The sequence below is a fragment of the Colias philodice genome, chromosome 14 (assembly GCF_061535455.1).
Source record: "Colias philodice isolate Cphi_HAF_F1 chromosome 14, ilColPhil1 Martin Lab GWU primary, whole genome shotgun sequence".
NCBI classification, from domain to species: domain Eukaryota; kingdom Metazoa; phylum Arthropoda; class Insecta; order Lepidoptera; family Pieridae; genus Colias; species Colias philodice.
Window position 1 is genome coordinate 11,855,085 of NC_143099.1, and position 15,939 is coordinate 11,871,023.

Here is a 15,939-nt window from a genome sequence, read left to right on the forward strand (position 1 = left end):
TTCAATACCAGTAATGTGTGATAGTAATGAATCTTTATTAAAATTAGATGATATGCATGTTACATGTAATATAATATTATTATCCTTAGATCATTACTTAATGATCTAAGTTATAATTATCTAAAATAAATCTTTATGTTAGTTAGTAACTACATAAGTTTACCTCATTATATTATTTTCAGACATAGCAACTATAAGTATAGTAGTATATTTTAAAGGAAGAAAGGAATTCGTGAAATAGTGAAATTATTACAAATAACAATTTTCTTCATATAAGTACAAATCTTCCGTTATCGGTTGTTACAGAAAGGTTTTCCTCTGATTCTGGCCACCACTATGAATGGCGGTATAATGGCGGCTTATATTTCATAAACAGTATTGTTTCGTCTATTTGCTCTGTTTACATTACGTGAGTTATAGTCTACGTTGTTCTGAAAATTATAACGTTTATTGGTAATTTGATAAACTTCACGAATGAAAATGTATTGTTTGTGAACATCAAGCCTAGGCGCTAAACCTACATAAATAACAGTTACCTGCCTAGTTCAATTAATTATTAATTTATACTTTATAATATTATAGTATTCAAATACACTGTTTTATGTTTTTATTACAATGCCTTACAATTACATTAGTTAGTTAGTTATAGTTAGTTAGTGAAGTTTACAATCTAGCCTTATAATAAATGAAACATTGGTATTATTGTTATTTTCTTTAAGTAATATTTTGTAAAATTTGCTCTTAAACTGATCCGGATAAGTCCAATCAAATAATCAGAAATTGGATCTCAAACAAAACTCGGTGTAAACAAAGAAAGTGACGTTTTTGCACGGGCGACATTGTTGGCGAGCATCCAAAACTCGTAAACGACACGTGTACAATCCTTTCATTTTACTTCATGAGAACATTGCTTATAAGTCTTTGTGGTAATAACTTGCAAGCGGTTAAAATGCTACTGATATTTTATTTGATAGGTAACAAAAATCTGCAATTCGAAGCTCTTTCATTGGGTGTTTAATGTTTATATAGTTTCTAGCTAGATATAGAGAAATAAACATTTGTACGCTACGTTTGCGAAGAAATTATGTTATCATATGGTTATCATCTTAACATGTGGTATCCATATTTCAACAGACAAAGAATGGTGAGATCCTTGCTGTAGTTCCTATTAGATCGGAATGTTTTCAGGACTATTTCTACCTAGAATGCTATATTATGTATTAATTATTTACCCCTTTGGAAACATAGATCGATAAATACGTCTGTGATAGTAAAATAATTCCTATATTTACTATCTAGAAATGACGTCGTGAATTTCATGAAGAAATACTTTGGCACTGTAACACGTCACAGATATAAAATGCATAATACAAATGCAATATCGCAAAACGTAATAAAATATTATGAAAATATTGTAATGTGTTAAGACGGTTCAAATCTACACCTTGTTTTCAAATTCTTCAGAAAATATAATCTGTGGCAATATATTTCTTGATAGGTATAAAAAATGTTGTCAAATACCGAGAGCAATATAATTTAGAATATTATGGAAATCCATTACCATTAAAATCAGTGTCCGAAGTCTTCATCTAATTTGAGCGAGATTCGCTTGATAGTGATCGATTGTCAAGGACTCATCAACTTTATCAGACTAAAAAATTATTAATCTTTTTCTAAACCTGTTAGATAAATAACAGATAGCATATCCATAAAAAAATAGAGCACACGCGTCAGAAGTGAAACATCTTTGGCAAGATTCAAAGATACACCAAAATCGTCGATTTTGGTAGCTTCTTATCTTTATTACTCCATGACGTGACGGTATTACCATGACGTGACCTTGAAATTTTACTCTCAACGCGCCTTAAAGAAGTTGTTCTCCAAAAGCGCAACGCTAATCTACAAACGTCAAACGAAAATATTTACAAACAACGCGGCGTGAGACTGGTTAATGACCCAATATTTCACGCCAAAGCTTATTCAGACTTGCACGTGGCTATCGGCTGTTTACTTGTTAAGCCCACGACAGAAGATATCGCAACGAATCGCAATTAAATTAACTATAAACATACACAATAATATATAAATAAATATATTATTATATTCTTCTCTTCACTGCACGTACTATCGTCCTTATACTTAGTCATTTCTTTGACGACTCCGTTTATTTGAATTTTGAAGTTTCTCTCCCTCTCTGTTCTACCTAGTTTGGAGATTTGGCTCCGTATTTAGTCGTAGAGAACATTGTCTCTAATATTTCAAAATATTTATATTCATGCATAATAACATTGTAGGTATTTTTTGGCAAAATTTTAGTAATGGCATTTGTTATCATCGTATAAGTTCAAGTACTGAGTACGTCAATTTCTACAATACTGTATGGATTTCGACTATTATTGATTAAAAATTAGTGCAACCTTAGTCGTGACGTTATTTTTTTAATTGTTGTTTGTAATTAGTAAATAGTTACAATATCACTACATAGTATAAAACAATTACAAAGTCGCTTTCTCTGTCCCTATTTCCCTATGTCCCTTTGTATGCTTAAATCTTTGAAATTTGATATTTTGATGTGTTTTTTTTAATAGATAGAGTGATTCAAGAGGAAGGTTTTAGTATATATAATTTATTAGGTTTTAGACAAAGCGGGCGAAGCCGCGGGCGGTAAGCTAGTAGTTACTATTAATTACTCTGTCCTGCTAACAATGATGAATGCAAATATTATCTTTTAAAAATGATAGTAACATTATAATAGGAAATGAATTTGTTAATACTTTGAACCATTAGGAACTATGTGTCACTCTTTCAATATGGATTTACCGAAGTGTTTAATTAATTGAATGGTCTTGTTCATTAACAAAATAGCGTTTGGAAAAGAAAATAATAATTGATTTTTTTGTAGTGGTCAAAAACTTCGCGAAGAGCGTGCAATTTCTTCAACCAACATGGTGAATCTTATTTTTAACGATTTAACATTTGTTACATATGAAATAACGTGATTAAAAAAATCACACGATTCAGAGTCACACCTATTATTATGTGAAAGGAAAGTATCCGTATCCGTATCCGTTCCAGAATTTTAAGACGTCCACTGCAGGACATAGGCCTCCCCCAAAGATTTCCATAACGACCGATCACCAGCGGCCTGACTCCAGCGGCTCCCCGCCACTTTGATCAGGTCGTCTGTCCACCTCGTTGAAGGCCGTCCCACACTGCGACGTCCTGTACGTGGTCGCCATTCGATGATTCGAGAACCTTTTTGCCCAAACGGCCATCGGTTCTGCGGGCTATATGCCCGGCCCAACGCCACTTCAACGTACTAATACGGTGGGCTATGTCGGTGACTTTAGTTCTAGAAAGAACTAAGACGAAAGTCTTCGAGCAGTGTGTGTTACCAGTGTTGACATACGGATCTGAGACGTGGTCCCTAACCGCGGGCATTGTGCACAAGCTCCGCGTCGCTCAACGAGCTATGGAAAGGGCTATGCTCGGGGTTTCTTTGATCGAATCTTTTCTTCGATCTTTGATCGAATCAGAAATGAGGAGATCCGCAAAGGAAAGTATTGAATCATATTGTTCTCTTCGGATAGGTAGTGCTCTATTGTTACCAAATCAAAAAGTCACGATCGACACATCTTAAATATTTTTTCTTCTTCTTTGATCGAACCGCATACTGTTTCGTTTGCCTTAACGCCGGGAAGCGAAGTTAGGCGATAAGCACTATCGAAGCTATTACCCTTGCTAATTATTATAACCTCTCATTACTACATATTTAATATTTATACTCAATAATTGTGTTTCTATAATAAACTTTATTGTTTATTCCCGATTGACGATAACTATATGAAAGTTATTTAATTTTGTTACTAAATAATTCGATTTACTGATCCTAAAGAATCATACCTGTAAATATTAGGTTTAATAAAAGTAAAATACATTCCAAGCGCTTTCCGATTTAGTTTCGATCGGCAATCGTATAAAATTAATGGAATTGGTTAATATGATGTAATAATTATTAAAATCAAGTAGGTAACACAAAAAATAAGTATTCCTTAAAAAAATAAAAAATATGCAGATGTACAATAATCAAAAGTCTTAAACAATGAATCAGCATGCTGAATTAATAGACCGGACTCTCAGTGGAGTTTCGTTTGCAAAAATAGCGGACCTAAATCTGACTTCTGATATATATTGTGTATAGATCCCAGACATCCTATAGACAGATGTTGCCAACCAGCTTTGTGGTCCCCCTCTCCCCACCCCGGTAATTAAATATGGCATACAAAGAAAAAAATAAAAATTTCCAAAACATGCCGTGTGGGGAATCAAATGAAAGAGCTTATTGAGTAGATCACGAATATATAGCATACTATAAATTTTTCTTACACTTTCTCTAACATTTTTTAGAAAATTTACGAAAATGCTCCATTTTTGAGTTAACTTAAACAATAAACAATAGACTATTGTTGGTAAACAATAGACTATTGTTAATTATTTAAAATAATAATTTAAAAAATATATTCATGAGTTTTCAATCTATAGTGGTTTAAAGTTAACTCAATAATGGAGCATTTTCGTAAATTTTCTAAAAAATCTTAGAGAAAGTGTAAGAAATGTTATAGTATGCTATATATTCGTGATCTACTCAATAAGCTCCTTCATTTGATACCCCACACGGCATGTTTTGGAAATTTTTATTTTTTTCTTTGTATGCCATATTTAATTACCGGGGTGGGGGAGGGGGACCACAAAACTGATTGGCAACAGCTGTCTATAGGATGTCTGGGATCTATACAATATATATCAGAAGTCAGATTTAGGTCCGCTATTTTTGCAAACGAACATCTCCTTGGAGCCTGCTCTATAATGCCTGAACAGTGGGAGTAAATTATAAAACTAATTAGATTGATGATTTTTTATTTAATTGAATTCAATATGTTCTATGAAGATAAGTAATAAATAAGAATAATTTGAGAAAACTTCTGATAAAACTCAAATTAAGTGGAAATACCTGTTACAACTTACAACTATAAAAATAGATTTGTTGATGAATTCATTACTCTAATTCTTATTCGTGTCCAACTAATAGGTATTCTAAACGCGAAATTCTATTTTATATCTATCCTCTTATATCTATCTTATGCCTTCACTGCTAAATACATTTCAATGAAATTTGGAATGAAAATTGTTGAAGTGTCCGGGGTAAAATTCTCTGGGCTACTCGTTTTTAAAAGCGGACGCATAAACTTCAAAGCAAATGAATATGTTTTCACGGAATTTTATTAAGAAAGAAAGAAAGAAAATCTATACCAATATATTATAAAGCTGAAGAGTTTGTTTGTTTGAACGCGATAATCTTGGGAACTACTAGTCGGATTTGAAAACTTCTTTCGGTGTTTATAAAGCTCATTTATCGAAGAAGGCTTTATACTTTATAGGCTATAAAACATCACGCGCTATAACCAATAAGAGTAGAGCCACGCGAGGGGGTGAAACCACGCGGAGCAGCTAGTATTGATATAAAAGTGAAACTTTTAATCTCTATAATTTACAACTTATAAGCTATAGTAGTTAAACTGAGGTTATTTGCGTAAAATTCTATTACGCACAGATTTTAGTACCAATAAAGTACCTACTACTTACTATTTTTCTTTGCCACGATATTAATTTTTCTATTTAGATCGAGAAGAGCAACTGCGGTGTTTTTTGCCGGTTCTTTTTCGTAGTAACTTTTTTCCGAATCGGTGGTAAATAATTTCTCTGTATTTTGACGATTCAAAAGCATTTTTAAACGAAGTCCAGTTGGTCAAATAAATGTTTGATTTTGAGTTTACTGTGTTTTTCATTGCCTGTATTTTCCGTCGTCATCTATACTAATATTATAAAGCCGAAGAGATTGTTTGTTTGTTTGAACGCGCTAATCTCAGGAACTACTGGTCTGATTTGAAAAAAAATTTCGGTGTTAGATAGCCCATCCAGGAAGGCTATATATCATCACGCTAAGACCAACAGGAGCGAAGCAGTGCGGGTAAAACTGCGGGCCAAAGCTAGTATAAAAATATACTTTTAAATCCCATTTTTGAGGTTTGCTTTAGCATTTTGAAGATTATTTTGGAAAAGAAGAACAGTTGCCTTAAGGTTCTTCCTTTTTAATTCGTTTTTTTTCAAGTCCTCGAAAGTTAAGGAGAATACATCAGTTAAGTAACATTTAAGCACTCGTTCAAATAATTAGTTATATATAAATGCAATAACTTAATTGCGTTTTAATTAAATCTGTCATTAAAAATAGCGAGAATCTTCTAAAATTAACCGATATTTTAGATTTAAATAATACCCTGAACTTTTTAACATAACAAATGAAGAGGGAATGTATCTCAATAGTTAGGTCTAATTTATACGCCTGAAGGTACACTAACAGCATTTCACTGAAAGAGCAGTAATAATACTTTATGTTATTGATCTTAAAAAGTACAATAATTGATTTTCTTTGGACTAGATAGTCGTTCTGCAAGTATGTGTGTAAAATGATAATTGAGTGAAATTTTCTAAAGAATGTTTTCATAATAATAATTGAAAAACCTGTGGTAAAACCCTTTTCTAACAATTAGTAGACTGGTTTATTTATGTTCTTTTTATACATGGGTATATTACCTACATAATATTGTGATCTTACTAAATTATAAAATTTAAAGGTACTTAATAGCCTAGTAGATATTTGATAAATTGCTCCATTTAATAACTAATCGTATTTTTTTATTAATGTATGTATGTAGTTATAATATAGGTACAAAATGTTTATTGTAATATTGTGTATTCCGAATTTTTCTCTACCTGTTAAAATTCTGATCAAATTGCATTTTAGATAATGTTACCTAATAAAAAAAATAAACGGTCTTAATATACAAAATTAAATTGAAATATTGATACAACTCAAATTTTAACACACACAATATTTTTAATTTTTAATGAAAATTAGGTATATTTAAATTACTTACCATCAAATGAACACTGCACTACACCTATAAACGATCATTTATATCACACATTCAAAACACCACCAAAACGAAATACACTACGGTAAATGAAGATCTCCTATATATGCGCGTGCGCAGCCCGCGCCGACTTATAGCTACGACTGGTGATATACGCTCTATAATTAGGGCGCTGCTACACATAACGTCACAAATTACATTGTATATGGTAAAATGGGATGTCATTTATTTACATGTACATAACTAGCTTTTAACGCGGCTTTATCCAAGTGTCAATAAATCCTGGGACTGAGATAAATATTCCTATATCGATATCTAGCCTCTCGCAGGAATATCGATCTCGATATTTAGGCAGAAAAGTCTAACCATAAAATGGCTCCGTTGCGAGGAAAGAAAGAGAAACAAACTCACTTTCTTATTGATAATAATTAATCTTATATTAATAGTATGGAATTCTTACTTAATATTTTGGCTTTAGTTTCCCCAAATTTTAAATGTATTATTTTACTTTTTCAATAAAGATATTCTTATTCTTCTTATTCTTCTTCTTATTTGAAAGTCCTATGAGAGTTACGAGAAAATTGGGAGTCTTATTTTAGAAACATTGAATCTTTGGGTAAAGTAAATGCAATACAAGTTAAACCATATAAATGAAAAATTTCATTTGCAATGACGGTTCCGGTGTTTTCTAATACCTACTGACATTCAACTAGGTACGATTAGAAATAGCATCATGTTTTTACATTACGCTATTACATTGCTGCTAGTCGCTCATAATAATATTATATTATAGATGTAACTTTTGAGGCTTTACTGTTCCGTAGTTCATTATTTCTAATAGTATTCCAAAAAAAAATACCAATAATAAATTATAAGCTTAATAATACAGTCTATAAACTAAAAAATTCATAATATTTTTTGTAAATCAAACTACAAACTAAATCTTTACCTCGATCGCTCATGTGTCGCCGGCCTACATAAGAAGGACGTATGCCTTATGTCACACAAACGCTTCCGGTACTATGATTTCGCGTGAAGAATGAAATTTTATGCACTTTTTATCTAATCTAAATGAAAACACTTATGGTTTTCGTTTAAAAGTGCCTCTTCATTATTTGCTTCCGGGAAATTTGTTTCAAAGAAAAACGCCGTCTAGCGGTACCTACCTTAGTTTAATTTTCAGTCATAATAATATTATTATGATTATAGATAACTAGCGGTCCGCCCCGGCTTCGCCCGTGGTACATATTTCGCAACAAAAGGTAGCCTATGTTCTTTCTCAGGGTCTAAAGATTATCTGTGCCAAATTTCATCAAAATCGGTCCAGTAGTTTATGCGTGAAAACTATACATACATGCAAACCATTCCTCTCATAGTTATAACGTATCTATTCTAGATCCCGTGTCAATGGTCTTGTCTGGTTTAACGATAAAATTATATTTGCAAAAATTCATGCAATCGGAAATAGTACAGAAAAAATTTATACAGGGTGTCCCAAAAAGTAGTGATGAACGGAAGCTGGGAGGTAGAGGACCTAGAGAGCTATCCGAATCATCCCCATGTATGTTATGCGATTTTTCGTATTTTCGGAGTTATGACATTTTTTTCAATTTTTCATCTATCGCTGAGTACGATGAGATTTTTATTTATGGTGACGTGACTTATTGCGCTAGATGCTTGATTTTTTTTTGTGTGGTAAGCTGAAAGATAGGCCAATTCAGTATGGTAACATTTACTATCGTTAGATCTTCGAATGGAATAAAAAAAGAATTAAATGCCAAGAAAGATAAAATTACCCAGTATGTTCACAACTTCAAGGGCCCATAAAAAAATAAAATCACATAAAAAAAGTTTTCCATTTGGCTTTTAAAAACTCGCTCTATCTATCAGGTAGCTACCCTAAAAATTTCATTTTATTATTCAGAAGGCTTCAATCGAAAAATTGAAATCTAAATGTGGTAAGTGCAAAAATTTTATTAACATGATGATCATTAAAACCAAATTAAAACCCATAAATAGGTGTTTAATTACCAGAAATTTTTAAAATAACCCCGCTGTTGCTCAATGCAAGTGCGACATCACCGTAAAAAGTTGTCTTTTAAATGTCTGAATGCCCTTTTATCATTTTTAATGGTTTCTTCTGCTACTATGAATTTCCGGGTTATTTCGTCCAAATTGTAGCATTCTCTCAAGTAGCCGAGGTCTTTTTAGTATCCCCATTGAAACAAATCAATGGGGTTTAGGTCGAGGGACCGTGCAGGCCAGGCTTTAAGGCAGGCGTCACCAGCGCATGCGCAGGCTGCAACGACCAATCCATCTTTCAGGGTATCTTTGCCCTTTAGCCTGGCCTCGACGGTCCCCGGACATAAACCCTATTGATTTTTTTCCGTGGGGATACTACAAAGACGAGAGACTGCCACAATTTGAACGAAATAACCTGGAAATTCATAGTAGCAGAAGAAACCATTAAAAATGATAAAAGGGCATTCAGACATTTAAAAGACAACTTTTTACGGTGATGTCGCACTTGCACTGAGCAATAGCGGGGTCATTTTAAAAATTTCTGGTAATTAAACACCTTGTTATTGGTTTTAATTTGTTTTTATTAATCATCATGTTAATTCAATTTTTGCACTTCATTTAGATTTCAATTTTTCGATTGAAGCCTTCTGAATAATAAAATGAAATTTTCAGGGTAGCTACCTGATAGATAGAGCAAGTTTTTAAAAGCCAAATGGAAAACTTTTTTTATGTGATTTTATTTTTTTACGGGCCCTTGAAGTGGAGAACATACTGGGTAATTTTATCTTTCTTGGCATTTTAATTCTTTTTTTTATTCCATTCAAAGATCTAACGATAGTAAATGTTACCATACTGAATTGGCCTATCTTTCAGCTTAGCACACAAAAAAAATCAAGCACCTTCCGCAATAATTGACGTCACCATGAGTGAAAATATCACCGTACTCGGCGATAGGTGAAAAATTGAAAAAAACGTCATAACTCCGAAAATACGAAAAATCGCATAACATACATGGGGGTGATTCGGATAGCCCTTTAGGTCTTCTACCTCCCAGCTTCCGTTCATCACTACTTTTTGGGACACCCTGTATAGCAATAAAAAATCCTATATACTTACCATGTAGTAGATTCTTATTCGTCTTATTCTCTATTCGTAGTTTCTATAATCTTGCCCAAAGGTATTTCTTTTTCTGCAGCTACTCGTATTTTTTGAAGTGAAACTTCTTTATCGGGGTTGGACAAAAATTTAGTGTAACGTATTTGCGTTACGCGCCATCTTTTTCTTATCCCTACCACGCGTGATTTGACGTATACTTACCCCAGCGGAGTAGGGATAGCATATCGTTTTAGTATTACTTTACTAGCATCTTAGGTTAACTTTTGAACTACCGCACGAGCCGAGCGAGCGAAGCGAGCGAGTTGCAGCAGCGGCCGGTGTAAATATTTAAATAATTTGGAAAATCCAAAAGTGCACGCCTCATAATTTTTTTTTAATAAATATTTATTAATTATTATTTTTGTTTGTTTAATAACAATTAAACCACATCGAATCAGACCCTGAAAAATGAAAGGGTTCTATTCCTGAGCATACTCAAGCGTAAGAGAAAAAAAAAGACTCGATTAGTAAAGTATTTCGGTCGCTATCGTGTTAACAAGAAAATCCTCCGCACATACAGACACACGGACGTCCAAGACAGAACTTTTTTAAACTGTTTTTTAACTAGTTTAAATAACAAAAATGACATCAAAAATATCATGAATGTTAAAAATAGTGTTTTTTCTTAATATGTGTGTGTATGTATTATCTTACAAGTGCAATGTATGATACATAAAGACATTTTAAGTTTGAAAAATCAAATGTTTTGCGCGAAGTGACAGTAGTACCCACCTCAACGCTTCGCTTATGAGGCGTGCAATAGGTAGCGAGGAGCGAAGGACTTACGTATTTTTTCTGTAATATTGTACATGTATATGTAGTAAATTATTTTTTTTAAATAAGGTCATATGGAAGTTTCACTTCTTACGTGTGTACTCTAGTACACGCACACATTTTTTTGTCTGGTGTTTCTCAAATGTTAACCAGAAGGTCTTCTACATTTTAACGCGGACGCGAGCTACTCGTATACAAATACATGCTGCAACGAAACGTACTTATTTATATCACTATCCTCGTGTGTTTCCCTTATCTCTTAATATTTTTAAAGATGTCAATTAAAATAAATTTCTTTGTTAACACTTAATAGTTAGAGCGTTTTCCTTAATCCTGCTATTAAAAATGGATTCTTTTCCTACAGTCATTTTGAGTTTTTAAATTTAGCTTATTATTTGATGCAACAACTTTCCTCTCCATTTTATTCTGTTCAAATCTTAATTATTAATTAAGTAATAATTCTCAAGATAGGTAATTTCATATAATATCATCTTTACTTAAAATATTGTAAAGCTGAAGAGTTTGTTTGTTGCTTTGAACGCGCTAATCTCAGGAACAGAGGTCCAACTTGAAAAATTCTGTGTGTAAGTCCGTGTGTCTGTGCACATTCACGTTTGTGCATGTGCATGCTCTAAAAGCTAAAGAACTATGTGACGTCACACGTCTTGCTTTACGCTACAAGAAACACGCAAAGTACTTAATCGAATTGCGAATGACTCGACCCTTGGCCAAGCTGATAAAGATGTGTGACAAAGCGAATCTAACCGGGTTAAAGTGATTGACCCTTATTACCCGGTAACTGGGCCACAGATTATCCATAAACAATTAATGTTGTGATTCAATATTTTAGATTTGCGTATGAAAATTAGATGCAGTTCCGAGTTTTTGCTTATTTTAGGTAATAGTATAGATTATTTTGGAAATAGGGTCCTTCATTCCATCCTCACCCTCATCTCAACCAATGAACCGATGAAATGTGGTACAAAGTTATCTTGAAAGGACATAGGATAGATTTAAGACGGAAAGCTAGTAAATTATAAGTATGAATGAATGAATGAAATGAATGAAATACTCTTTATTGTACATACACAGTAATAAATTTGTTACATAGTTAAGATAGCTTATAAAAGAGATGTACAAAGAGCGGCTTTATCGCTCGTGAGCGATTTCTTCCAAGCAATTCAATGTAGATAAAGATATAGTGAGCAAGAATTAAAGAGTAGAGTAAGTATAAGTAATACCTGAGCCTTTAGGTAGGTACCTGAAAAACCGGCAGTAAACTAAGACCTCCCTAAATTAATTCCCATGATATCACTCTCTTTCCTTTTTGACGAAAAGGCTTAACACCAGGCGACGCGTCTGCTCGTTTGCTATCTTAAAGCATTAAAAAATAAGCTTCATTTAATGAAATGTATCTAACATGATGTAAACCTGAATGTGGATGTCCTATTAAATAAATCAATAGTAAATATGCTAATAAGTAGACTAATTAAAAATGTAGGATATCATTTATTTGTATAAGCATAGGTATATAATATGGCTATTACTAAAGGCTATTATTAAAAAATAAAGGAATTAATGAAAACAGCGTATTATCGTTTATATTTTTATTAATATCACGAAGTAGATGTGTTGCCGATGTCAGAGGCTTCCTGCATAGTATCAGGCAGCTTGGTGCCAAGTGTCTCTGGTGTGATGAGGACCAGGAAACCGGAGACCAGCGCAAACCCAGCGAACAGCGCGTACGGAAAGTCGTCCCAAATTGCTGCTCCCTGGAATTATGGAAGAATAGGTATGTGCAAATTTCCATTTCGTAGAGTTAATATGCTTATTAGTACCTATGTACTTAGTTCCTATTTTCTACTCTTAAACTATGTACCCCATTCAAAGAAAATCATACTCGAGCAATTGCATTAAAAACACACGTGGTATCAGCATCTAAAATTAGATTTTTCCTATATCTTATATTGAAGGCTCCAACCAATCTACCCCAATTATAATTGTAATACTAATTATTATGTAAACCTAAATTGTATATTGACATGATTTAAAAGAGCAACTATTGAGTTTCTTGCCGGTTCTTCTCCATAGATACTGCTTTCCGAATCGGTGGTAAATGTAAAAAAAATATGTAATGACGATTCCAAAGTGCTTCTAGAAGAAGTCTAATTGAATAAATAAGTGTTTGAGTTTGAGTTTAATTATATATTCTACGAACCATAGCAGGAGTCAACGGCGCTGTTATAGAACCCAATCTACCAATCATAGACGAGAACGCAAAAAGGCTGTGTCGGTACTTCGTCGGATACAGCTCTGCGGTGTACACATACAGAGATGTGATCACCATGGATATACAGCATTTGCCTATCAGGTACACTGCTAGGGACACGCCGAAAAGTTCTGGAAAAGGTATATTTCAATCACATTTCGTTACTAAATTAATGAATACATCTGAAATGTCACAAATTTTACTTAGTTACTTACTTATAAAAACTTTGTAACCTCAATTCTAACAAATTTTAAATTTTCATTTCATTTCATTTAGAAACATGTGACTATCCAAAGTAGAAACTTTTTCAAGCAAAACTTTTTCCGATTGTTTTCTAGTCTTTCGCGAGTTTAATTAAAACCAAACAATTATTTAAATAAAATGCAGCCTATTTGATAACAATTTTTTATCCATTTAATGCGAATTTTGTTTGATAATGCATTATTATGTCACTGATAAGAGAATTCTGATCTTTATCTCCTCGTAAATTGTGTGTTTCTTTAAAAAATCTTAACTTTATATCTTCTCCATTATGCTAAAATCATTCGATTACTTTACGAAAGAAACTCACCATCAGGCATAAAGATGTACGCAATCTGACAAGCCGCGCACACCCAGTACGCGCCCATGAGTACGGGCTTCCTCCCGACCCTCTCCATCAAAAACACCGCCATCCAATACCCCGGTATCTCCACCGCCGACACCGCTACGTAATTCAGATACATATTGCCACTTATGTTCACTGCATTTACCGATAACCCATAGTAAACTAAAGTCATCGTTACCCACCAAATGGGAGACACCACGGTTCGTATTAAAATTTGCCTATTTCGAATAACTTGCAACACTAACCAAGGCTCATTTGTTTTAGCCGCTGCTTTTTCCTTTTCTTCTTCGACAGTGAGTCGTAATGCTTCTAAAGATTTCTCTGATAACTCCCTTCCATTAACTTTGGCTGCTTTCTTTAAAATTTCTTCAGCATCTGCGTATCTTCCTTTACTTAAGTACCATCTGATGGATTCAGATAGAATCCAGAAGTAGCTAATAGTAACAAACTGTGGGATGTAGATGGCTAGTGTTAATTTCCTCCAATTAGGTAGAGCCCACACGATAAAGCCTAAAGTTACTTGGCCGACGGCATAGAAGGTGTTCATCGTTGCGCCAGCTGCTACACGGTACTTGGGTCCGACGATTTCCATCACTGCAAGAAAAGACGTTTTGTTATGTACATCTTCTCGTCAGCTTATAGAGCAGAAATAAATAAACATAGGCAATGATGTTCTTGCTACGCTGGGAACTTTATTCATCTAAAAATTTTAAATTTTGTCTCTGATACCATTTCAATGAACCTATTTGCTTACTTAAATCGTATGTTTATAATATCAGTATTTAAATTAATTCAAAATTGTTTATGCAAAAATAACAATCAACTTACTAAGAATATAAGCACACGAGAACCCTCCAGATCCAAAAGTCGATTCAGCGACTTGCGATATAAAGAAACCAATGTATGTATTGGCGAAGTATCTCAGCACACCAAGCACAGCTGCGTTCACAGCGCTCACGGTGAGCAGGAGGCGCCGGCCCCACCTGTCCGACACATAGCCGGTGATCGGGAGCGCTATGAAGTTGCCCAGGTTCCTGATGGAGCCGATGAAGGTTCGCCGCCATTCGTCACATGCCAGATCGTACTGGAATTATAATGAACTGCTAAATCGAAAATATTCGATACTGAAAATCATTAAACAGTGCTTCAACTGAAAAGAGGTTTAAAAAGTTGTTCTGGTTTAAGTAAGTATTTCTGTATTTTCTTTTACTATTCGGATTAAACTTTCATTTAAATATTTTGACTTAACTCAGGTCTCAAACGTAAAATTTTCCACTTTCAGAAACTTTTGTTACATTCAAATCACACCTCCTTCTATATAACAAAACATGACTTACTTACATCATAAACCACAGAGTGCGTATTTTCATAAACAAATTCTTCGCAAGGCACAACATTGTTCCGGTCAAAGAAATCCTTCGGGCAAGTATCATTTGTACCAGAAGCAATGGTAACATTAGGGTACCGTTGGCAGTTATCGAAGGAGCTTTCACTAGCCGGTATTGCATTTAGCACCCATTCTGGGGAAAATTCTTGAAATTCTCTAGTTTCACATTCTGGTATAAAACACCTGTAATTAAAGAAAAATATTTTATTTACGAAATCGATCATTCACTAATCCACGAATCAATGAAGAGACTAATTAATTAATATCTATTTATCGTTATGTAATTGAATTAAGATAATGGGATGATTACAATATGGGACGAGTGTCTGAAATATAAGTATAATTTACATTCAAATTTGAAAAAGAAAAATTATGATTGTATAGAAGAGTTTGTCCCTCTAATGAAAATTTAAAGAAAGTAAACCATACGATATAGATACAAATAAAATTTAATACCTATACAAAATCTGTCACATAAGAGTACGACTTGATTGCATTTAAGTTGTTTAAAATAAGCACTATCACACCAAAACAAACGAAAATACCTCGTATTAGTTCTGGCAGCTGTGAAAATGTACTCGCTGGCACTCCAACCGATAAACAACACAACTAGAGCTGAAAGGGCCACAGTTCTCAACTGATACGGACCAAACTGGCCAATCTCCTCCACTAATATTGTATCTAAATGCACTTTCTTATTGCCACTATTTCCCTCTTCTTTAGTATCTTGCAT

At 33.6% G+C, this 15,939-nt stretch overlaps 2 protein-coding genes across 2 annotated transcripts in view; both read right to left on the minus strand.

The window, feature by feature from the left end:
• The window catches only part of LOC149483098 (organic cation transporter protein-like), a 33,481-nt gene extending 26,354 nt beyond the window's left edge, over window positions 1–7,127 (minus strand). Inside the window, exon 1 of the mRNA XM_089703174.1 lies at window positions 6,996–7,127. Within this exon, the coding sequence (XP_089559300.1) occupies window positions 6,996–6,998 (3 nt within the window). The 5' untranslated portion in view covers window positions 6,999–7,127. The remainder of the gene's footprint in view (window positions 1–6,995) is intronic.
• A 5,432-nt stretch (window positions 7,128–12,559) lies between these two features.
• Window positions 12,560–15,939, minus strand: LOC149483100 (organic cation transporter protein-like). The gene is made up of 6 exons (XM_089703577.1): window positions 15,752–15,939; window positions 15,161–15,389; window positions 14,648–14,903; window positions 13,784–14,413; window positions 13,162–13,343; window positions 12,560–12,715 (listed from the first exon to the last, which is right to left on the minus strand). The coding sequence occupies exons 1-6, from the start codon at window positions 15,937–15,939 to the stop codon at window positions 12,560–12,562; spliced, it is 1,641 nt and encodes a 546-aa protein (XP_089559703.1).

Bases quoted from the DNA above. Each gene is read 5' to 3' on its own strand.
- LOC149483100 (XM_089703577.1), bottom strand. From the start codon at position 15,939: ATGCAAGATACTAAAGAAGAGGGAAATAGTGGCAATAAGAAAGTGCAT. The intron at 14,414-14,647 runs GTAAGTTGATTG...CTTTTCTTGCAG, and splicing joins CTCGTGTGCTTATATTCTTA to TGATGGAAATCGTCGGACCC. The intron at 12,716-13,161 runs GTTCGTAGAATA...CCATAATTCCAG, and splicing joins CGCCGTTGACTCCTGCTATG to GGAGCAGCAATTTGGGACGA.